Below are 25,438 nucleotides of genomic sequence, written 5' to 3' on the forward strand. Positions count from 1 at the left end.
GAAATAAGTCTAGCTGAGGTTGGCATCCATACAAGGACCTTTCTTGCCACAGAGGGACAAATAAAGCATATTTCTTTTCAAGGATACAGAATCACAAAACTCTGTAATTTTAAAAGGGGTCCAGATCTTTATGTGCCTGAATCAAACGTGGATTGATGGCGAAAACATGGAAAATGGTGCCTGGCTAGGGGTGAAAGCTTGCCCAACCTAGCTCCTTAAATTGTTTCTTCCTTTGTCTCTCAAATAGGAGGCAAGGCAGGGGTGTCCCACCTTGGCAACTTCAAGACCTGTGGATTTAAAGAATTCCCCAGCCAGCATAGATAGAATTGAAGTCTGCAAGACTAAAAGTTGCCAAGGTTGGACACCTCTGATGTAACACATCTTCTGATTCCCATTTTCTCCTGGACTCACACATAATGAGGCGATGGGCTGACATAAATATACATTAAACCTGGTAGGTAATGCATAGAAGATAGATTGTGTGGAGATGAAATTTGCCCTCCTAAATAAGTCCCACAAAGAGGTTCTTGAAGCTCTGACTTAAAAAAAAAGTCAAGGTGACAACTACGATGATGTAATCATAACTCTGTTTACATGCACCACACATAAAAATAGGAGAGCTTCAATGACTTCATCGTGGCCTGGAAAATATGAGAAGACACAGAGCTAAGTAGCGGTCCTTCTTGACTGCTTCCTACATCAACTATTGATAGATGTTCTTCAGCTCAGAACAATTGCCAATAGTTGGAAATTCCCTCCTAAGATTCCTTCAGGTAAGATTTGCAATATCTAAAGCAAAGACATTTGTTCTGTCAAATTTAAAATATTAATAAGATTAAAGATCTTCTTCTTCTTCTTCTTCTTCAAAAAAAAAAGGACAATATTTGTTTGTTTCAAAGGAAGGGAATGACTCACTTCATTTGCCGAGTGGAATCTAAAGTCATCCTCAAGGTCACTGGGGCTACAAGCAGACAGATATGTAATTCAGCATTATTTTGATTGATGATAACATGCAGACTGCTAAACCTCAAAATGAGCTATACAGTCACCTCCTTGGTCCAGATATATAGTGATGTATGATAAGTCTTCCTGCTCCATTAGATGCAAAACATTGTTTGAGCAGCCCATACCATCCCAAGGCAAGTTCTAATTCTTAAACATATCTATCTATAACTTTCTATATCTATCTATATATCTCTATCAGAACTATTTTAGATATTTCTATCTCTATATGTATATCTATAGGCATCCATCCATCCATCAAATATGTCCTATATACATTCCTGAGTAATACACAAGAAATAATAAAAACTGGGAATCTATTACCATCTTGATTTAAGTCCAAGGAACCTCAGCTATTATCATCTCGTCTCCTTTTGTGCTTTCTCCAAGAATGCAGGTTGTACTTATCCACAAACAAACAAAGGAATTTAGCTTCTAACAAGGCCAACTGCCCCAAATCTAGCCCAGAGCGTATTCTTGCACAAAAGTACAGTCCTTAAAAATATGTGCAACTTTATTTCTCTAGGATTATCTTCTACAACTGCAAGCATTTTGAATTCTACCACCATTCTTGGAATTTTTGTAAGAGAGTTGCTGTTGTTTGATTAAATTCAGGTCAGGTTGTCGAGAATGTCTGAGTTCCTTCCTCTGGTTCCTAAACACCTACCAGATACAACTTTTTTTTCTTTACCAGACAGTCTTCTCTGATAGAAGTTGTCTTAAAAGCCAACACAATGCACGCTGGTGCTGCCATGTTTAATAAATCATAACTCGCCATCTGTGCTAGGAGCAGCATCTAGTTAGCAGGGCTCAGGAAAGGAGGGGGAATCCAGTAAAGATTTTCAAGATAAAAAAGCAACTCGATGATATTGGGATTCCTTCCCTCTAACTACACCCACTCCTGGAAAAATATTATTCCTGAAATGTCATGAATTATATTGTTCAGCACTTTTATTTTCATCCACCCATTCATTCATTTGATTTCCCTTTATATCAGAGAATATTTCCAGGATGAGAGTTCCCATCCTGAGTCAGTCACTTCCTTCCTTCCTTCCTTCCTTCCTTCCTTCCTTCCTTCCTTCCTTCCTTCCTTCCTTCCTTCCTTCCTCCCTCCCTCCCTCCCTCCCTCTTTCCTTTCCTTTCCTTTCCTTTCCTTTCCTTTCCTTTCCTTTCCTTTCCTTTCCTTTCCTTTCCTTTCCTTTCCTTTCCTTTCCTTTCCTTTCCTTTCCTTTTTCTTTTCCCTTCCCTTCCCTTCCCTTCTCATCCCTTCCTTCCACCCTCCCTTCTTTTTCTTCCTTCCTTCCCTTTCCCGTACTTCCTTTCTCCCTTCCTGCCTGCCTGCCTGCCTTCCTTCCTTCTTTTCAAATCATTCATCTGATACATTTTTGTACATTACTTCCATGCATATCTGCATGCCTATACAGTCCTTTCTCTAATCATCATGTTGATTTGCTTTTAAAATAAAAGAAAATCAACATCATCATCAACAGCGTATTCACAAGCCCTAGAGACTGAAAATCAAGATTTATCCTTCTGCGATAGGAGACATGAGAACCGGGAGGATTTCACATCAAGGTCCAAACGGAGTCCATTTCTTCCATCCCTTGTAGTCACGAATGGCTGCTTCCGAGTTTGTTCTCCTCTTTCCCATGTTCTCCTTCTCTCTTATCCTGGAAAAGTGTACGCATCCTGCCCTAAAGCTGCACAGTGCCAGCTGTTGTGACTAAAGAAAGGATGCTGTGGGACCAGGAGGCATGATGGGCATCTTGCCAACTCGCTGTGCTTTTCGCCCTTTGCGTTGACTTTCACACACCCCTCCTCTGCTCTCCAAAGATGCCAATGACAAGAGGGCCCACCTCCTCCCCATCCCGCACATTCATTCCGTCCCCTTCCCTTTCTGTCTGGCATGGAATTTGCTTGGCTCTACCCCATGATTTCACGGCAGGCTGTTTACAGCTAAATGCAGTAACTGTTGATTTTCTTAATAATCGTGGTAGGAGAGGAATAAAAATACCTCGCCGTATGCAACCACGTTGACTACAAAGGGAAGCCAACAACACAGTGACGGTGACAGTGGCCACACAAGTTCTACGTGTTTTCAGTTGGGGAGGAAAAGGGTGGAGCAGTCATGTTGTCACAAAGCACAAAGCCCCTCTCAATGCCAAGAGCAGGACTGCAAACACGAGACACTCTTTCAAAAGGCGATGGTCTCTGGCCCAAGGATCAGGACCATAGGTGAGGATTGACAGCTTTTCCTTTACTTACAACAGTTCCTTTAGTGACCGATGACCATTTTCACCCTTATGTCCATTGCAGCATCCCTGTGGTCATGTGATCCACATTCGGACGCTGGGCAACTGACTCATAATATTTATGATGGTCGCAGCATCCCGGAGGTCACATGATCCCCTTTGGTGACCTTCTGACAAGCAAAGTCCATGGGGGAAGCCAGGTTCACTTAACGACCGTATGACTCGCTTAACAACCGCAGTGATTCCCTTAGACACACTGGCAAGATAGTTGCTGCAAAATGGCCGGAGCTCACTTAACAACTGTCCCCCTTAGCGACAGAAATGTTGGGCTCAATCGTGGTGATAAGTCAAGGACTACCTGGAGACTGGGCAGCCCTTTGTCTGAAATGGTATAAGGTTTCCTGCCTAGATGACCTCCATGGTCCCTTCCAACATCATCATCATCATCATCATCATCATCATCATTGTTATTATTATTATTATTATTATTATTATTATTATTATTATTATTATTATTATTACTATTATTATTATTTCAGGCCTATACACAAGACTCTAGTCAACTGAAGTTCAATACTAAATTGGTGCCAGATAAGGGTCAATGGAATTTTTTTTTGGGGGGGGTATTGGACTTGGACCCTTTGAAGCAAGACTAAGAACTCCGATGGTCCAGTGAAGTCAATTATTCAGCTCATCTAAGATGTGCCCAAGGGGAGGCCCCCCCCAAAAAAATCCCATTACTTGATACGGATAGATCAAGGCAGGAGAAAGCTGCAAGAAATATTTTATAGAAGCAGAGAGGTGGCATTCCTTGGAAATTGTGGTTTTTACACTTCTCAGTGAAGCAGAAGATGACTCTAAATCTTTTTTTCTTTTTTTTTTCTGGTCACGGCGTTCAAAAATGGAATGTCCTTCATTTTCAACCAAGAATGGATGAGCAGTCAAAAGGAAAACAAAAAGTAATATTAATGCAGTAAATCAAAAGCTCACGGAACAGGGAGGAAAAGGGAGGCTTTACAGACACGTACGTAGTTCTGGGCAATGGGTAAAATCCCCTGTCTGTCTTGTTGAGCTTCCCAAGTCTTCCTGGGTTTTACTGGGTTACCTTGAATGTTGGATACTCAGGTCCAAATGTGTGCAGGGGGCTCATCCCTTGAATTATTGCACAAAAGACACCCAAAGCTAGAGTACTGAGGGAGACACATCTGTCTAATTCATCTCCTTCTCATTGTTTCATTTGCAGCTCTCACTGTTTCTGGAAAGAGTGAATTAAATCCAAAAATGTGCTGAAGACATCTTTAACCCTGACCAAGTTGGATAGTGTGAGTAAGTCCATGGGGGTTAAAGATGAGAAATCTATCAGAAATGGTTGAGGATTCAGGACCAGGCTTTTCAAGGAGGTAGCCTCAAACTTCTCTGCTGCTTGGATGGATGAATCAAAACTTATGTTTTCTTTCAAATTCAAAGGAAAAAAGAAAAAAGCTATATCCTTCCCATTCTGAAACGTTCCTATTTAAAATAAAAAAAAACATTGCACATCTCTGAGTCAAAAGGAAAAAAAAGAATTTTTTAGATGATTATGAAATGTACTGAAACGCTGCCTGCCTTTGTGTGTAGCCATCACCTCAAAGGCCTTCTCCTCTGCTCCTGTCATGTCTCCATCACTCTTCTCCAGCAGGATGGAACAGAGGTGGCAAAAGCCATCCGTTTCATTAAAAGCTGGAGTGGGTTTTCTGCACTGCCTACAGTGACCCTCAGAAGGAGTAATAAGCGGGCGGGCTGGTGCAGAGGACAAAGCTTTGACATTAAGACTGTACACAAAGCTAGATCTCCTGTGAGGCGCAAAGAACTCTTTCAAAGAGTTGCTGAGGGTTTGGGGAGTAGTAAAAAAGTTTTTTAAAAAAACAAACCAGGGGTGTGATGGCTCAGTGGTTAAAGATGCTAAGCTTATCAGTTGGAAAGCTGACAGCTCAGGTGTCAGGACCCAACCCAAATCACGTCTTAGGAAGACAAAATTCTTGGAGTCAAATCTATTCCAAAAAGAATCTTTACTATGACATGCTTGGTTGTAGGAAACGAGACAGGACTTAATATTATTCCACGAAGTAAACCCTTATAAAGAGTTCCCGGTTTAACCCCCCTTAACCCCATTTGGTCAGTCCCCCATCCTTTATCTCGTATCATCCCTCTCGTGGGAAAAAGGAACTTAGGACCCTTCATGTTTATTGCTGTCTTCCGTTGACAAAAGCCAGATGCTAACCCCCCCTTTTGTTTCCCCAGTTCAAAAGGCTTCTCCTTTCCTTTGAAATGTCTAATACCGGTTCAATACACATCCATTCTCTTCTCTTCGGGAGATGGCAGGATCCATGGAATAATGTTTGAAACATTCCATTTATGAATATGATATCAGGTTTGAGACCCGAACGATGCACGACCGGGTGAGCTCCCGTTCCTTGCTCCAGCTCCTGCCCAACTAGCAGTTCGAAAGCATGCAAATGCGAGTAGATAAATAGGTACGACTTTTTTAGCATTGACTTTGCTTGTTGGAAGGTTTCATAAGGGGATCATGTGACCCTGGGACACTGCAACCGTCATAAATACGAATCAGTTGCCAAGCCTCTGGATTTTGATCACGGGACCAGGGGAGAATGCTGCAGCGGTCATAAGTGTGAAAAACGGTCATAAGTCACTTTTTTCAGGGCTGTTGTAACTTTGAATGGTTACTAAATGGACTTTTGCAAGTTTGAGGACTACTTGTTCTCATACCGGCCATAACGCTGGCTCCCTTGGCTAAGAAATGGACATGAACACCAGCGCAAGAGTTGGACTTGACTGGACAGAGGAAATCTGTATTTTTTTCCAAAAAAAAAAGGTCCAGTGCCTGCTTACCACAAGGGCTGCTGTGAACGGAGTGTGAACACTCACGCTGATAGTGCAAGCGAGCGTAGACTTTCATAGAGCATCCAGGTTGAGTGGAAACATTCTTTGGATCTGCTGCAACTTAGCCTTAGTTCACAGCCCTGTTTTCTGAAGAAAACAGCCCCTAGAATCTCTTGTGTTCGGTTGCAGGCAATGGAAGTGATCTGTTTGGAAGCCCAGGAATACTGCCAATTCGATCCAGAGGCAGAGAAACCAATAAACCCAGATTGGCACTTGTCCAAGGCGAGTGACGCTCCAGTATCAATTTATTGCTGGTTGGGATATGCATTTGCTATCAGCATTGGGTTATCTCCGGCACTTTGGCCCACTTTTCAGCAAACCCTTGCTGCAGTTAATTGAAGAACCCCACCCCCACCCCCCAGTTCAGTATGACTCCGTTCTGAAGCAAGGATACCTCAAACTGCAATATTCTTCTGGGCTTCAATGCTGATTGGGCAAATCTGCAGTGCTCCTGGAAAACACTGGAATTAAATCCAAGCAAGGACTCTGCAGCAATGTGAATTAGTAGGAAAAGGGTCAGCCCAAAGCTTCCCAGTAACCCATAAACAGGGTATGATGATGATAACAACTTTATGGTCACTTTGAATGTACACCAATCGGCATACATCAAAGTGAAATTTCGTTGCGTACAGCTCTCAAAGGGTCACCACTTCCGATATATACTCCTTGTTCGGGGCGCGCTCAAATTTCACATTGTCCATTTTAGTCTCTAGGGAGTGAACGATGGCAAACCGGACAGATGGAAATGGGGCTCCATGTGGACTAGCCCTCAAATTCGCTTGTATTCTGACAACCTCGCCTTCTTTCCTTTTTCTGATCCATCCATCCATATTCTGATCTGAAATGAATTTTTCATTTCCCTTTCTCTCCCAGCAGCTGCTAGACACTGAAACACTGACTCTAAATATGGAGAATCCACAAAGCCTCCACGAATTTTCCTCCTCCTCCCCTTCACAAACCTATCCCCTCCTAGCACTGATGATGTCCCCTAGTTTGGTAATGAAACATCTACAAGAAAACCATCACGTTCAGAGAGCTCCAAGGACACCACACTCCTCCTCCACCTCCTCCTCCTCCTCCTCCTCCTCCTCCTCCTCCTCCTCCTCCTCCTCCTCCTCCTCCTCCTCCCCAAATCAGAAAGATTTGCACAGAGTTTAAAAATATGGACACAACCGAATCCAGAAATGCCTTGGTCTCAAATGTATCGCTTCCCTTTAAACATAGGGTCAAAGTCAATGCTAAACATTCCTTTTCCAGGACTGTTAATTTCTGTTAACATATTCCACTGGAAATATATTGTTTTCTCTGCCCTGAATAATACATCAGCATCAGAGGAAATCTGCTGCTCATTTTGTTCAGGTAGTGCCTGATTTTAAAAGGGGCACCATCTCCCACCAAGCCCCAAATTATTTGCGTTGCTCTTTTGCTGTTTCTCCCAGCCCTTGCCGACCCTGCTAAAACTTGCCTCCCAAAGGGAGATAACATGAAACTTCTACACACTTTGTGATGCCTCCGTGAGGGTATGGGAGAGACTCCGGATCAAGAAATAACTTTTTCAGCTGTTTGAAAAGTTCTTTGGGAGTAAAACGTGAAGGTTTTACTCCTTCGTCCAGCCACTTCACTTCAAAAAGTACAAAAAAAAAAAAAAAAGACTTTGGGATGCAAGTTGGCTTGACCTTGGTCTTGCCTCAGTTGAGAAGCAGATGCCAAGATGGGCTTGGGATCTGATGCTTCTTTCTCCCCAGCTTACTCCCTCTTCCAAAATGTATTGCAAAATCAAAATCTTCTGCAGATATTAGTTCAAGTCTCCAAGCTGCATCGCTGTTGATTGGGGGGGGGGGAAATCACCAAAAATCTGTTGGGCTTGTTCCAAAATCCTGAATAGGCTGGATCAAAGCTTTCTTGGGGTGCCTAGAAAGTAGATTCAGCGCGTCATTATGTGTGGATTGGCTCATCACAAAACACAGGTTTGGGGTGCATCCTTGTGTGTGAAATGATCCAGAAAAGAGAAACACTCAAAAGAAGTAGATGTCAAAATAAGAGCCTTGGTGGCGCAGTGGGCTAATGCCTCCTTAAGTAACACCAGCTGCCTGCAGTTAGTGCAGGTTCGAGTCCCACCAGGCTCAAGGTTGACTCAGCCTTCCATCCTTCCCAGGTAGGTAAAATGAGGACCCAGATTGTTGGGGGCAATTAAGATGACTTTGTAATAATGCCGCTTGGGGGTGTGTGTGAAAGCCCTAATAAGCAAGCATATACATAGAATGAAGGCTACTGCTAAGCTTGTAAGCCGCCCTGAGTCTTCGGAGAAGGGCGGGATATAAATGTAATAAAAAATAAAATAAAAATAAAATAAAAGCTGAAACTGAACATTATTCTGATGATTACAAGAGAGACTTCTTCAAAGGTTTAGTCCTGGCTTATATGTAGACATCACCTGCTTTTTTTAATGGGTGATTCCGCTCTCACCCTGAGCGTGGGAACGAATTCAATGGGACGGCTGTTCGGATGGAGCTTGTTTCTCTGATGAAGAAGAGCCAGCAAACGCCTGGAACTGAACATTTATTTATTTATTTATTATTTATTTAATTCCATTTGTATCCCGCCCTTCTCCGAAGACTCAGGGCCGGCTTACAAGCTTAGCAGTAGCCTTCATTCTCTGTATATGCCTGCTTGTTAGGGCTTTCACACACAACCCAAGCGGCATTATTACAAAGTCAGCTTAATTGCCCCCAACAATCTGGGTCCTCATTTTACCTACCTCGGAAGGATGGAAGGCTGAGTCAACCTTGAGCCTGGTGGGATGCGAACCTGCACTAATTGCAGGCAGCTGGTGTTACTTAAGGAGGCATTAGCCCACTGCTCCACCAAGGCTCCAAACTCCATTTGCAGTTTGCAGCAAAATAATTTCAGCCAGGGTGGGGAGGGGGCAGGCGAGATTACGGGGAGGGGAGAGGAACAGAAAGATAAGAGAAGGGTTGGAACAGGAAGGTGGAAAAAGCATCCGGCTTGTACTGCATGTATGGAAAGGCTTCGTGTCCTTTTGTTCCAAGGGGGGAAACCCTTTAGGTCTATTCTCTCCCCACCCCACCCAGGAAGCTGAATTTTAAAATCAGCGCCCCCCCACCTTTTCTTTTTAGTTCTTTGAGCCTCTTGAACTCATTTACCCCTTTTTATCTATTTATTGTTAACAGATTCCCAGCCAACGTAAGCAGCTGACAAAACAAGTTTGAATGGTCAACTTTGACTGCTTTGCAGGGGGAAAGGAGTGGGAGGAGGAGGGGAAGAGGGACGCCCCAATTCCTGAGTCTCTCCCCCCACCCCCTTTGGCGGAGACTCCTTACACTTTGAGCAAATCCACCCCGTCTCCTTCCTCTCTGAAGGAGTCAGCCCTGAGATTGTTCCTAGCCTTTTTATTTCCGTCACCCCGAAAAACGCACCAAGCCCCCAGCTGCCTTTGCACACTCCAGGTGCCCTGGGCTGAAACTCCCATCATCCCCAGCTCCTCGTCCCCTGGCACTCTCCAACACGGAGAGAATATTTGTAGCTCAGGGTTGAACTGTGGATCTTGGCTGCTCTCTGGGCTTGCACTGCCACAAAACCTCCAAGCTTTGTAAGCACCTAAGGATCCATTTCCCCAACAGGCTGGGATAGAACTCCCATGCTCCCCAGCTTGGACTCTCCCTCCCTCCAGACACCTTAAGCTGAACCTCCCATCATTCCCAGCCAGATTCCCCCCTCCCCTCCCCTCCACTCTCCTCCTCTCCCGGAGGGAAAAGAGAGAGAGACGGGGGGGGGACGACAATCTCCGCCTCACACCCCACTCCGGAGCGGAGCGCCCATCCTCATCCCACCATTCCTCTTCCATAGGCGGCATTGTTTCCCCTCCCCACAAAAAAATAACCCCAACCCGGGCAAATTGCCCCACTTTCCTTAGTCATATCCCCACCCCCACCCAAAATAGGGCATGGCGGCTGCTCCCCCTCCCCACACACACACAAACACACTTCAGCAGCTGGAGAGCGGCGCCGTGCAGAATCTCCGCCTTGCCCGCCCGCGCATCTCTCTAACCCCCCCTCGCCCCCCCCCACCACGGCCGGGCAAGACCGGCCCCACGCGTGACGTCAGCCGCGCTGGCTCCGCGCGAGGAGGCCAGCCTGCTCGCAGGCAGCCGAAGTAACTCAGAGGTTCGGAGGCACCGGCGGAGCGGAGGAAGCGGGCGAGCCAAGGCGAGCGGAGCTCTGCGCGGCCGCTGCGCTCTTCGCGCCTTGGCCCTCCTTTCCCCCCACCCGGTGGGAAGGGCTGCGCCCCTCTTCCTCCTCCTCCTCCTCCTCCTCCTCCTCCTCCTCCTCCTCTTCCTCCTCCTCCTCCTCCTCCTCCTCCTCCTCCTCCTCCTCCTCCTCCTCCTCCTCCTCCTCCTCCTCCTCCTCCTCCTCCTCCGCCCACCCGCGCATCCCTTGCGCCACACTTTGCAGCCAGCCTTGCTTTACGCGCTGGTTGGCACGCTCGCTCGGGGCGCTTGGCAAAAAGTCTCGCCCGCCTCTCCGCGCAGGGGGAAGCTGAGGCGGCGCAGCCTCCGGTCCAGCTCAGCCCGACCCTTCCTCGCTTGCTTGCTTGCAAGCCGGCCCGCCTGCCTGCCTGCCTGCCTGCCTGCCTGCCCCGGTTTTGGAGCTTCTGCTGCTGCTGCTGCTTCGACTTCGCCTCCCTCCCCGCCGCGGAAGATGCTGACCTCGGGGCTGCGCGCCCGGGCCAAGACTGAGAGGTTGCGCTTCTCCGGATGAGTGAGTACCGCAACGGCGGGCGGTCCGAGCCGGGCAGCTCTGCGGGCGCGGGTGGTTCTGGAAAAGGGGGGGGGGTCGGATTCTGAGCTTGACGATTTGGAGGTAGAAGGCAGTGGGGGCTGCGGGGGTCCCAGTTCGCTTTCCACCTAGTCCTCTCGCTCCGGGTTAACTTCAAGTGGAGGGTTTCACTTGCTGTTAGTTCTTGGGGGCTTCGTTTCCATCAACCCGGCTCCACCTTTGGCGGGCGGGGGGGGGGGTGCCGCAAAGTGTCGGCGGGCGGGGTATAAAGTAGATTTGGGGTGCAGAAGTCCCGGAGATGAGGAGGGTTTGTGGGCTATTTGGGAGGGGGGAGGGAAGGGAAGATTGAGTTGCTATAGATTTCCCTTCTCCAGCGCGCCTCTCCTTAACTCTCCTTAGGGAAGGTCAAGGGGTTTCTGGCAGGAGACGCTACCGCGGGGGTGGAGGAGACTTTTGGTACCTTCATTTTCCGTGCCACCAACCCCTTCCCCCCCCCCCGTGATTTCCATGGAAAGGAGGAGAGCACAAGCCCCTCCCTCGTTCCTACCACCAAGCCTTGGTTTTAATGGGAAAGGCGTGGGGCGGGGGTGGGGGGGGTGATGAATGAAGAAATAAAGAGAGTTAGATTCTGTGGGATCTACAGATTGGCGGTTCGGGTTTGCAAAAAACCTTCGTGCTTGTTTGCATGTCTGGATAGCACCATCCCGTCTCCCAACAGGACGAATTAAAGAGCAGTGGCGTGAGACACCCCCCCCCCCCAAAAAAGTCATGGGGAGGAGGCTCGAGAGAACTCTCCAACGGGGTGGGGGGGCTTCTCTCCGTTTCCTTTTGTCCAGCTTTTCTAGTGGAAGATGGACAGGGCTTCCCCAAGGCATCCCTGGACTATTTGCTGGGAGCCGTTGGGCATAATTAGGCCAAGTAGAAACTGTGGGGTTGAGGAACGGAATACTATCCTTTCCCCCCACCAAGAGCTTTTGATTACGCTGGGAATGGGGGTGGGTGGAGGGGTGGCAGGGGTGAAGCCACAGGGGAGGAGAGTGCAGCCAGCCTCCTTCCTCACACAAAAGAGTTTCCGTGTGAGTGGTGGAGAAGAAGGGGGAAAGAGCTGCGGAAGTGAAGGGCTGTTGAGTCAGAAAATATCCTTCCTCCAGAGAAAGGAAGGGAAAGGAGAAGACTGCTGGCTCTCAGCAGGTTGAAACCCCCTTCCTCTCTCCCCTTCCCCCAAATATACTGTTCTTGGAGGGGGGGAGGCAAGGCAGAATAGGACAGCTGGGTGAAGAATCCTGAAGAGCAGCCCAAGCTTGTCAAACAATCCTAGCTCTACTTGGGGGACCCAGGAACAGAGAGGGCGGGGTGGAAAGGTCAGAGCAACCTTCCTTTTGAGGCCCCCAAAGGAATCCTTGAAAGTCGGGCAGAGGGTGAGCCTTGAGGACCGTATCGCAGCATTGCTGTATTGCCTCCAGATTGTTGGGTGCTGTTTGATTGATGTGCCTTGTTTTCTGCCTCCCCCATCTCCCTCAAGGCTTGACTCTTGGCGCAGAAGGTGGGCTCAAGGCTCCATAAAGATGCAGAAGGGGGTTTGGCTGCTGAGTGTGTTCACAGTAGCTGGGATCGCGCCGACCACAGAGAGCCGCAAACCTGCCAAAGACATTTGCAGCAAGAGCCGTTGCCCTTGTGAGGAGAAGGAGAACGTGCTGAATATTAATTGTGAAAACAAGGGATTTACAACGGTTGGCCTCCTGCTGCCTCCCCCATCCAAGATCTATCAACTCTTTCTCAATGGGAATGCGTTCACCCGACTCTACCCCAACGAATTTGTCAACTATTCCAATGCCGTGACACTCCACTTGGGCTACAACGACATGGAGGAGATCCGAACTGGGGCCTTCCTGGGCCTTCGGATTCTTAAGAGGCTGCACCTCAACAACAACAAACTGGAGATCTTACGGGAGGACACCTTCCTAGGCTTAGAGAGTCTGGAGTATCTCCAGGCTGACTACAACTACATCACTGCAATTGAGGCGGGGGCTTTCAGCAAACTCAACAAACTGAAGGTGTTGATCCTCAATGACAACCTGTTGTTATCCCTTCCTAGCAACGTGTTTCGTTTTGTCCTCCTGACCCACCTGGACCTTAGAGGGAACCGGCTGAAAATGATGCCTTTTGCTGGAGTCTTGGAGCACATTGGCGGAATTATGGAAATTCAGCTGGAGGAGAATCCATGGAACTGTACCTGTGACCTTCTGCCTCTCAAAGCATGGCTAGATACCATCACAGTCTTTGTCGGGGAGATTGTATGCGAGACCCCTTTCAGGTTGCACGGCAAAGATGTCACCCAACTCACCAGGCAGGATCTCTGCCCTCGAAAAAGTATGGCCGATGCCAACCCAAGGGAGAAATATCCTTCCCACTCAGACACACACATCCAGAGACTTCCCCCAACAGTTAATTCTGCTGTTGGGGCCACCAGGGCTCCCAAAGCCAGCCGCCCACCCAAAACAAGGAATCGACCAACCCCACGGGTCACCGTGTCTAAAGACAGGCAGATATTTGGGCCCATCATGGTTTATCAAACCAAATCCCCCCTGCCCCTGACTTGCCCAAGTCTTTGTGCTTGCACTTCACAAAGTTCTGACAATGGGTTGAACATCAATTGCCAGGAGAAAAGAATTGGCAACATCTCCGATCTCCACCCCAAGCCCACCAGTCCAAAGAAACTCTATTTGACAAGCAATTACTTGCAAACGATCTATAAAAGTGATCTCTTGGACTATCCCTCATTGGACCTGTTGCATTTGGGAAACAATAGGATTGCTGTGATCCAAGAAGGTGCCTTTTCTAACCTCACCAGTTTACGCAGACTTTATCTCAATGGTAACTACCTTGAGGTCTTGTATCCTTCCATGTTTGAAGGGCTCCACAGCTTACAGTATCTCTATTTAGAGTATAACGTGATAAAAGAGATCCTACCACGTACCTTTGATGCACTGGGTAATCTTCACCTACTCTTTCTGAACAACAATCTTTTGAGGTCCCTGCCGGACAACGTCTTTGGAGGCACCACCTTAACGAGACTCAACCTGAGAAACAACCACTTCTCCTACCTGCCTGTGCAAGGTGTCCTCGACCAGCTTTCAGCCCTAATTCAAATAGACCTTCAAGAAAATCCTTGGGATTGTACTTGTGATATCATGGGGTTGAGATACTGGATAGAACAAGTCACCGAGCAGAACAATCAGCAGTCAGGAGGCCCGGTGGTCATCAACGAAGTGATCTGTGACTCTCCTGCCAAGCATGCTGGAGAACATCTGAAGACCTTGAGCAAAGAAGCCATCTGCCCCGAGAACCCCAATCTCTTAGATTCTCCTTTGTTGTCCCTCAATCTGAACACTGACATGCCATCAGCTTTCAGTATGTTCCCCAGCGCCTTTCCGGAAATGCGGACGGAAGTCCCTCTCTCTGTCTTAATTTTGGGCCTTCTGGTTGTGTTTATTTTGTCGGTCTGCTTTGGGGCTGGGCTGTTTGTCTTTGTCCTCAAACGACGTAAGGGGCTGCCAAGTGTGCCCAGCAGTGCCAACAACCTTGACGTCAGTTCCTTCCAACTGCAGTACGGGTGCTACAACAGCGAGGCCCACGAGAAAGCTGAAGGGCACGTCTATAATTACATCCCTCCTCCCGTTGGCGAGATGTGCCAGAATCCTATCTACATGCAGAAGGAAGGAGACCCCGTCGCTTACTACCGGAATCTCCACGAATTTAGCTACAGCAATCTCGAGCCGAAGAAGGAGCACTCCACCAGCTTTGCCTTCACCATCACAGCAGCAGACATGCTGGAGAAGCAGTCCTTTTCCAGGGAGCCTGAACTGTTGTATCAAAACCTTGTGGAGAGGGTGAAGGAACTGCCCAGTGGAAGCATGGTCCAGTATAATTTTTGCACCCTCCCCAAAAGGCAGTTTGCCCCTTCCTACGAGTCCAGGCGGCAAAACCAAGACAGGCTCAATAAAACAGTTTTGTATGGGACTCCGAGGAAGTATTTTACGGAGCTATCTAAACCTGATCTCCCTTTGCTGCAAGGAAAGTTGCAGGCCCAACCGGACTACCTCGAAGTGTTGGAAAAACAAACTGCCATCAGTCAGCTGTGAAATAGGGAGTGGGGGAGGCCTGGGGGAGGGAGGGAGGGGAGGGTTTCATTGGATGGGGTGGGGAAAGTCTTTCAAAACAGCAATGCCAGACCTGAACTGAAGCCATCCAATGAAAATTGGTCACAGAATAATAATTTTTTTTTTCCCCCCCATCATCAACGAAGACATTTTTCAGACCAAGCCAGGTTTTGGATGGGGCGTCTTCTACTAAACTCCCTTTAAGTTATTATAATTATTACTCTTGTTATGATTTTGCATATCTTCCTCCTTTTCTCCCTGTTCAGCCTTTTGAGAACTGAATGAATGTTTATTTTCGGAGCATTTGCATCGGTTATTTCGGGGGCGGGGAAAAAAGACGAAGAGACGATAATGAAAAGGTTCTCTCGAAACCTCTGGCCACATCCACAGAATTGAGTTGGAAAAATAATGTCTGAAACGGATGTTCTGTCATTCCTTCACTAGATTAGAAACTGTCTTTTTCTTTCCCTTCCTCCCTTTTTTATTTTATTTTATTTTGTAAATAAAAAAATATTGACGGTACAGCTTTTTCAATGGTCAAGCACTGGGCGTCACATCTGTATGTGTGCGTTAAGGTGTCACTGCACTTTAAATAACCATCACGTCATGCTCTGAAGGTAATTGTATTATATTTTTTTAATTAGGGGAGGTGTGTAAACTGGATCTCTGCACTTCTCTGTGACAAGGGGTCATTGCTTAATTGGCAAGCAAAATCCCAAATAAGAGAGTTTATTTCTAAAGTTTTTAATGGACTGGACTGTAAAAAAAAATTCTTTAGCCCAGTTTTATTTCTGGCCTGATTTTACAAATATTTCAAAAATGACTTAAGAATTTAGCAGTGGATTGAGGTATCCAGCTTCCTCACTTGGGAGTGATAGTTCTTTAATTAAAAAAAAAGGAAAGAAATTAACACAAAATCTACATCACCTGATCCAGAGGCATCCCATATTTGTTATGCTGCAGCTCCTAACACTGTAATAATGTTCAGTGTTTTTCAGATCATTTGCCTAATTAAAAGAACATTACTTGTAATATATTTTTTTCTGCATTAAAATTAGATATTTTTATACATTTAAAGCCAAGAGTTTACATTTCCAGTGTTTGGGGAATGTGTGTGTGTGTGTACATGCATACGTACACACACATACACAGCCACAAATATACACAGACACACATATGTATATCTCTCTCCATGTGTGTGTATGTTTGTGTATATATATTGTATGCATATATATTGAATAACATGACATGGAGAAAACATTATTATTTTTTAATTCCAGATGTAATGTTTGTTTATAGAGATCACATCAAGCTAGTGTGAATTTTCCCATAAGAGGGGGAACAATCGTAAGGGCTTGTATACAACTATACTGTAAAAATATAAGGGTCTTTTGTGAATTCTAAATTTGGCTCAAGAAGCTACTAAGTCAGATCCAGTCTCAACTACGCATTTTTGAAGTCTCGTTGGTTTTCATATTGAACTATTCCTAAAGGCGTTCTCTGGTGGTGGTCCATGGGGGGTTCATGATGTCATCACAGGGGGTCAATGAAGATTTTATCCTTGTATTGTTCATCATATGTTATGGCTTAGAACAGGGCTTCTCAACCTGTGGTCCATGGGGGGGGGTCATGATGTCATCACAGGGGGTCAATGAAGATTTGAAGAAATGTTATGATTTCAACCTTGAGTTACGTCTTGGTGGTTCATAGCTACAAAAGGTATTTAAAGGGGGTCTGTGGTGAGGAAAAGAGAACCACTGGCCTAGAATATCGCCTAAAACTGGAGGAACTACAAATTTTTAGTATCCAAAAAAGCAGGACTTGTAACCTACACAAAGCTCTAGTCAGTCCCTGCTAGTTCCAGAAGAATTTATGGCCATTTCTGGTTTATAAATTAACTTCTAGTTTGAAGAGTCAACCAGGAATCAAAAGCAGCGTGAAACTCTGATAAAATGGGGACATTCGTGGATCTTGTCAACCGAGTTTCACTTGTTGTGAAAAGCTCAGGGTGTTCTGAGTTCTCCCATGGACATTTGAGATTCATTTAAGCAGGGGTGCAAATTAATTCAAGTAACCCAATCAGTAAGCAAACAAATAAGTAAATAATCCGGCTGCCTTGTCATCATTAGCCATGGTGGTGCAGTGGTTAGAATGCAGTACTGCAGGCTAACTCACTGCTCACTCCAGGAGTTCGATCCTGACCGGCTCAAGGTTGATTCAGCCTTCCATCCTTCCGAGGTTGGTAAAATGAGGACCCAGATTGTCAGGGGCAAATATGCTGACTCTGTAAACCGCTTAGAGAGGGCTGTAAAGGACTGTATATAAGTTTAAGTGCTATTGCTATCATTAGCACCACAAATATTGCCCCTGAAAAATAAAATGTAGTTTTGCCAACCACCTCTGTACAGTTGTGGGTATTCTACTGTTTGGCCTCCTTTTAAACTTCCATGAGTATGGATCACTAATTGTGGCCTACTGACACCCATTGGATGAAGGACCAGCCAATCAGATAGGTGCTTTTTAGATCAACCTAAACCCATTGCATCAAAGAGAAAGGGGTAGTGATGGTAATGAAACATTAGGAAAAAATGTGCAGGCTTCTTCTTTCTCCAAACCAATCTGGTATGCTTTAGATATGTTGAGCTACCATCATGTCTTCCATCAATGGGGGCTGCCAGTTGAAGAAGAGAGAAGTTGCATCTCAAGGCATCTGGAGGACGTCAAGTTGAAGACGGCTACTCCATCAATATTCTGTCCAGGCATGAATCCAGGCAAGAAGATGAATCAAAAGACACAGATGGGAGGACAACTCTTGCTACATGCCATTATTTAAATAAATAAGCTGATTTTCCACAATGTTTCTTTATATTTTCCTCTTATTGGTTAGGGTTTCCTCCCCCATAACAGAATTGCACTTCCTGGATTAGCGCACCCTTAAAAAAAACGATTACCAAAATGATTGCAAAGAATATTTGCACGGCATCTCTTTGCATAAACATTTAATTTCATCTGGATTGTTTTTTTAAAAAAAACCTTTCTCTCTGAGAAATGTCAATCATTTTTATTCTCCATAACATCTTGGGATTATTCTAGGAGAACATATGCTTTGGTGTGTCTTCATATTTGCCGGTCTTAAGGAAGAGTTTGATTCTCTTAGAATGCACAAGATGTTTTTAATGAATGAAAACCTGACAAATCTTTATGAGCATTAAAATATTTTTTCCCCCTGACTCCTTAGGTGCAAACATAAATAAGGAAAGTTCTTTTCCTTTCCCTTTTTCCTCCTTCCCAACAAATTCCTCTTATTTATAACAAAACCAGTTTTGTTTTTCGCTATTGTAAATCCTTATGCAACTGGGGTGATGTTCAGCATATAAAGTAGGCCAGGCTTTTCAGTTCCTTATTAAAGCAATTGATGGCTCCTGAAAGGAATCCACTGTTTCCTTTTCATAAATAGATTAGTGGAGAAAATAATCCCTTTATTATGATGCCGATAGAGAACTGGACTCTGTCTGATGGGATCTACACATCTTTTGCAGTTTCTCATGTGATCTAGTGATAGGAAGAGATCTTGTCATAGGAATTTTGTGTCTCTCTGTGTGTGTGTCTGTGTGTGTATATATATACACACACAAACATCTATCTTTATCAACAGTGATTAATTGTGTCCTGTGATTCAAAGATCAAAATAGCATCCTCAAAAGGTCACCATATATTTATAAAGAAACATTATCTGCCTCATACGCTGAAAGTTTTTTTTAATAAAAGTTCTTTTATTTAAAAAAGGATAGATGATTGAGAGAGAGAGAAATAGAGAGAGAATCTATATCTATGTACCTCTCTATGATCTATTATCTCCTTTACCTATGTAGCTGTATCTATTATCTATTATTTATTTATCCATTATCTCTATATTATCTATATCTATTATTTATATCGTTCTATTATCATTTTATATCGTATTATATCATTCTATTATCTCTATTTATTATCTGCATATCTGTCTATATTTATTATTTGTCTGTATCTATGTATAATTCTCCCTCTTTCAACTTGAGCAGGGGCTGGAGTAGAAATGTCCAAGGTTCCTTCCATCTGTATTCTATTCTATCTAACTTACCTTTTGGCACAAAATCTAGGGCTTTTCTGAAGGACAATTGTCTTAATGTGACATCTAATCAATGTTTTCTTACATGTTGATTTTCTAGAGCTAGCTCTCTTAAATTTTCTCCTCATTAGATCAAATTTTATGTTACGTTTATGTTTAAAAAAAAAAACAGCTGGAAAATCCATCTCCCCCAATGGGTGGTGGCTTAAGGGAAGACAAGCAGCACTTGTTTAGCAAGGTTTATCCCAGGTGTTAAACTGGGATGAGTAACATCTACTCTAGTCTTGAGAAGTTATTTGTTTGTAGACTTCTAAAAGTTGGGGCAGGAAATGCTTTGTGATTCAAGCTTGGCTGCATCTTTGATTGTCCAAATGTGTTCCTATTGATGTACAAGCAGGCATAGCTTTTTACTCGGGGTAAATGCATACTGTATTCTTGTTAAGGAAATATATGCTACTTTTTGTTATTCGTGTTTTATTACAGTCATTACTTAGGTGTGATGTTCACATTCTGTGGACTCCACAGAAGATACCCAGCCATTTCCAAGTTCCATAAAATTGATAAAAATGACAAAAATGACAATGTACAGTGATCAGGCCAATCTGTGGTCCACGGCATCCTAGATCTCAAAAGCTCCCCCCAAAACTGTCTTAAGTGCTGATTTTGTCTGAAAAATATATTTGACTCATGACAAGGAAGTTTTATTATAAACCTGTCTTTGATCCATTATTTTATTTATTTATTTATTGCAAATTCTCAAGCTTTATGTGGAGAAAGCAGGTTTTGACTACAGGTTTGGCAGGCGACTTCCAAACTGCGACATGGTGAGGAATTTTACTTGAACGGTCAAATGGGGAAATTCAGCCACATTTGTCCATATGTTTCCAATGTTTCATATAAAAAGGAATAATTTCTCCCTTTAGAAGAACTGCACTGCATTTATCAGATTTCCTTTTTGGCTAAATTTGAAAGGTCAAACTTGTTTTTCATTTGCACTAGGCACAGATGGAAAGGAAGAAAAAAAATTCATTCCTTAAATAGATATATTTTTCCCCAATACTCCTGTTCTATCTGGAAAGGAGACAATTTTTTTGAGATCAAAGATGATATTTTTGTCATCAAATGATGACTAAGTTTTGAAATCCGGATACAGTGGTACGTCATCATTAATTGCTTCCGGGAGGCATGATGAGTATCAAAAAAGATGAGTACCAAATATTTTTTTCCATAAGGAATAATGTAACTGGGACAAAATTTTTGCATCAAAATGCATTGAATACCACATTTGATGAGTTTCAAAGCAATTGAGTACCAAGGGTGAGGATATAAAAAAGGTAAGTACTTAAATAGCTAGCCTTTCCATTTTTGTGTTATTCATTTATGGCTGAAGTGTGCAGTATTTTGATTAATGCAATATGCTCTAATTATCTGTTGTTTTCATGGAGATGATCAATCTAAACTTGGACATTCTCTCAATAGGCACCAAATGAGAACTAGAGATGAATGAATCAACACATACATATCTTGTCCACATCATTTTTTTGCTCATTCATTCATACCTGTCCTCTAGTTTCATATCAAACTACGAGTTTAAAAGAAAACCCACAAAAGAATATTCATCTTTAGGTCCAACATATTTTCACAAAAATGTATGATTTAAATGCACTTGTTTTCAAGGGCATGTTTCAAAATGCATTTGAATGCTTTCAATTTGTTTTTTTTTCCCCGTTTCGGGCTGAGGACTCTTTCCAGAAATTCAGAGAGGTGTGAAAACATGAGAACAAATGCTTTAAGTTCTGCCAAGGAAAATCGGATTGGTTTATTTAAAAATGCAGAATGAACAAAATATTGTTGCATTCCTAGTAAGGATACTTCCATTCAAAAGAACTGAATACTCATTTGTTCGGTTACTCTTTCCCCCTCCTCTCTATGTCTGTCTGTCTTTCTGTCTGTCTGTCTGTCTCTCCCTCTCTCTCTCACACACACACACAATTTGACATATAAATTTTGATACAAAAGGATTTCATAATCTTTATTTTAGAGTTATTTCAGAAGTGATATTCCTTGTTTATAAGTTGAAGTGCTGTGGTTCGGCTTCAAAACGCCATCCAATAGTCCTTGATTCTGAGAAGTATTGATACAGAGTTACGTCCTTGGTATAAACAAGATTGTTTATATCACCAAGGAAACACTTTGCTTAAGATCATTCTCCTCCAGAATATAAATGCTGGGTTCCCAAACTCTTCATGAGTGAAATGAGATTGTGAGGGGGGAAAAGTTAACAGTAGTTTGTTTATTCTTCTTCCACTTTTTATATTTTTCCCAAGATAACCAGAGATACAGCTTGTGATTTTTCAAGATTACTGCAACACATTGTGAAGATAATTTAACACTGGGAAGAGGGCGGAAGAAAAAGCGAATACTTGTGAGTTAAAGAAAACACAAGGACGATATATTTGCTGGTTCTAAAAAGAATAGCTTGGAAGAGATTTTAGACAAATGGTATTTTCACGAGAGGTTTTGTAGGTCTACTGATTATTTGACCTTTGCTCACCCCTGCATCTAACTGGATTTTGCACAGTCCCTTTGATTATAACTTCTTCTAGCTAACAATCTCAGTGGACAAATGGGTGTTGGGAAATTTAGTAGGTTGGAAACTTTCATGATGGCAAGTTTACTTTATATTTATCTATTGTTTATCCCCTTTCTCCTTGCCTGTTCCATGAATTCCATTTCTTCTGGCTCACTCCGTGAATTTCCATAGAAAACTCTGAAACATCTCCGAGTGCTAAAATCTGATCTATGACATCAAAGGGCCTCTGTCCTCTTCAGGGGATTTCAGAATGCTGTCTTTTTTCTGTGGGTAAACAGGAGTTTTCAACCCACACCTTTATTCTGCTCATAATTCTGTTCCCTTCCAGGAAATGACAACAATCCACAATATGAAATGTGATCTTGAAAAAAAAAAAACAACAACCTGAACTTTGTGAGCTAGAGTTGCCATTTGCAAGGACTAAGAATAATTATGCTTCTTTTCACTTGAAACTTTCTTTAAAGGTTATTACGAAGTACATGATACTTGTGAAGGTGTTCTGACTGTGGCTAAGATAATGAAACCATCTTGGATGTATGATTTTGCACTTTCTAGTAATGGTGGATCCTAATTATATTTGCTGGTCTTGAATGACACTCCTTTTTGTATTATTGCTGTTCTTTCTTTTTTAGAAAGGTTAGCTAGGCAATAAACTCTTAGCAGGAATTGTGCTTTAGACGTCTCAATGACCTCAGGAAGGTGCTTTAGGGCCCAGAGAAAACGTCCAGGTTTTGCAACCTCCTTAAAGTCAATGAAAAGCAGAGCTTCTTTGAAAAGACAGAGGGAAGGAACCAGAGAAAGGAGGAGAGCCAGTTCAGCACCATGGACAGCAACTGCAGGTACCTATACAGTACAGTCCATAGCTCAAGATTTCATGCTCAACCAGCCTTAAGACATTTTCCCCACATTAATGTGGATCAATAAATGAACATTTTAATTTTTTTTATCCCATTTATATCCCACCCTTCTCCGAAGACTCAGGGCGGCTTACAATCTAAGAAGCACAAATCAATGTGCTTAGCAATAGCCTTCATTCTATGTATATGCCTGCTTATTAGGGCTTTCACACACACACCAAGTGGCATTATTACAAAGTCAGCTTAATTGCCCCCAACAATCTGGGTCCTCATTTTACCTACCTCGGAAGGATGGAAGGCCGAGTCAACCTTGAGCCTGGTGGGATGCGAACCTGCACTAATTGCAGGCAGCTGGTGTTACTTAAGGAGGCATTAGCCCACTGCTCCACCAAGGCTCCTAATTGATAACATCCCACATGTATTCAGCTTATTGACTTTCAAAAATATTATTTAAAAAAATAGCCCTGAGTGATATTCTCTACCTTCTTCAGAAAAATGGAGGATTCTTTTCAGAGGACCAATAGATGAATCTAAAATTCACCATTGACTTGTATCTTCCCAGAATTTATGGAAGAAGCTGCAGCAGCAAACTCACCTGAATGTACCAGGACCAAGAATGTCACACTCTCTCCCTCTCCCTCTCCCTCCCTCCCTCCTCTCTCTCTCTCTCTCTTCACCCACTCACTTTTTATCTATCTATCTATCTATCTATCTATCTATCTATCTATCTATCTATCTATCTATCTATCTATCTTAAAAATCTATCTATCTATCTATCTATCTATCATCATCATCTATCTATCTAATCTATCAATTATCTATCTATCTAATCTATCAATTATCTATCTATCTATCTATCTATCTATCTATCTATCTATCTATCTATCTATCTATCTATCTATCTATCCATCCATCCATCCATCCATCCATCCATCCATCCATCCATCTATCTAATATATTTGTGGCCCATCTAGAGGTTTGGGTGGCTGTGATCCATTCCTCAGTCAGAACTGCTCCCAGAGCAGCTTCTAAGGGAACAAAATGTCTCCATCGTTAATCACCCCCCTCACTTTTTCCTCCCAAAAGGAAATTCTCTCTTCATTAAAAGCCCGCAAATGGAAAGACACTGGAAGGGACGTTTTACAACTTCATCATCCCTCCCCTCTCTCAGGGCCTTTTGTAAAAAAAAAAAATCCTGTTGGGCAAGCGTCCCATTTCTGACTCATTCATAATTTCTCAGAGTAGTTTTCTCAATGCCCAAAGCTGGCAGTTGGGACCTATTTTCTCCTGCAAATTTTCCAAAGGAGTGATGTGCTAGAGGCAGGAAAAAGGGTTTATGTGTGTTTATATGTGTCATTTTTGTGTGTCATTATGCAAGCCCATGTCAGGGGTAATTGCAGATAGTTGTGATCATCTTTTGAGATCTCAGACGGAGCAGTTTTGCTCCCGTCAAAGGCTTCCTTCAAACCTCCTTTGATTTTATTCCACATTTGCTTAGAAAGCTCCTTTTCTGCCATGCCTCATCAGCTTTTTAACTGTGCCAGTGGGTGTTTATTCTTGCAGATGTACTGCTGTGAAAGGAAGGCTGAGGCCTTCCACCTCCCTCCATTTGACCACCATTTACTCTGACAAAGAGGCTGCAGCAAAGCCTGTGCCAGTTGCCACCAATATATTTCTCTCTCCTTTGCAGTGAAATCTCCAGGATGGTGAGAGGGTTTATTTTTAAATCTTCCAACTCAGCCCAGCAAGATGCCTATGTTGTGAACATACGTGCAATACTCTGAGCTATCACAGTTTATCTACAATTTATTAAATACACCATCATCATGTTTATTAAATAAAACTGCCCTTGGTTTAAACCACAAACAAAAGAATTCACATTTTGTTGTCCTGCACAAACAAAGTCAGATTATTATTTGGAGGAACAGATTTTCCAAGATTACAAGGGGATTATTTTAATCATTAATCAGAATAGAGCTGAAAGGGACCTTGGAGGTCTTCTAGTCCAGCCCCCTGCTCACGCAGGAGACCCTATACCATTTCAGACAAGGGGCTGTCCAGTTTCTTCTTAAAAACCTCCAGTGATGGAGCACCCACAAAGTCTGAATTTTCTGGATCTGCTTCTTCTTTTTAATCTTATATCACCTGTTTTGGTCCCTTGTACACCCATGTGATTTTCTCATTGTGCCCTAACAATGCTTGAAAGCTGAACCACACAAAATTGTTTGATGTGAATGAGGAGACTATTACAGGTCTTATAAGCATTTCCAGTCCAATCCAATTTGTCCTCTATTGGACCAATCAGGATCCAAAAGAGAAGTATCTAGGAATCTCATCTTTTATTTCATTTTTGACAACCATCCCTATTGTGGTCCTTTTATTTGGGAAAGCTTATTCCACAAACTCATTTGGAGCATCACCTCCTTAATACATTTACAAATGGTGCTAAGAACATGGCCTTCCATTTTGGCATTTGGGGTTGAGCAAGGATATGACTCCTCCATTGGATAATGCCACATCAGGCTGGTTGGGTTGCTATATCAAAATGATTTGCTTTCTGGAATTTTAATCCAATTTTTTGAGACTGTTTTAAACTACTTAGAGTCTTCAGAAGTGAAATGTCATACAAACCAAAGCAAATAAATACACATATGTACTGAGCAGAGATGGGGGAAAGTCAGATTTTTCTCAGAGAGGCCAGTGGATGACCTTTCACCCCAAGAGCCTGGT

At 43.5% G+C, this 25,438-nt stretch overlaps 1 protein-coding gene across 1 annotated transcript; it reads left to right on the forward strand.

Annotated features, from left to right (window-relative positions):
* Positions 1 to 12,555: 12,555 nt before the first annotated feature.
* On the forward strand, positions 12,556 to 15,132 carry SLITRK2 (SLIT and NTRK like family member 2; the record flags this gene model as incomplete). Its single annotated transcript, XM_083371776.1, has 1 exon — positions 12,556 to 15,132. One exon carries the CDS (start codon positions 12,556 to 12,558, stop codon positions 15,130 to 15,132), a length of 2,577 nt encoding a protein of 858 aa, XP_083227902.1.
* Between the last annotated feature and the right edge of the window lie 10,306 nt (positions 15,133 to 25,438).

Source organism: Vipera ursinii (assembly GCF_947247035.1).
Source record: "Vipera ursinii genome assembly, chromosome: 12".
Classification (NCBI taxonomy): Eukaryota; Metazoa; Chordata; class Lepidosauria; order Squamata; family Viperidae; genus Vipera; species Vipera ursinii.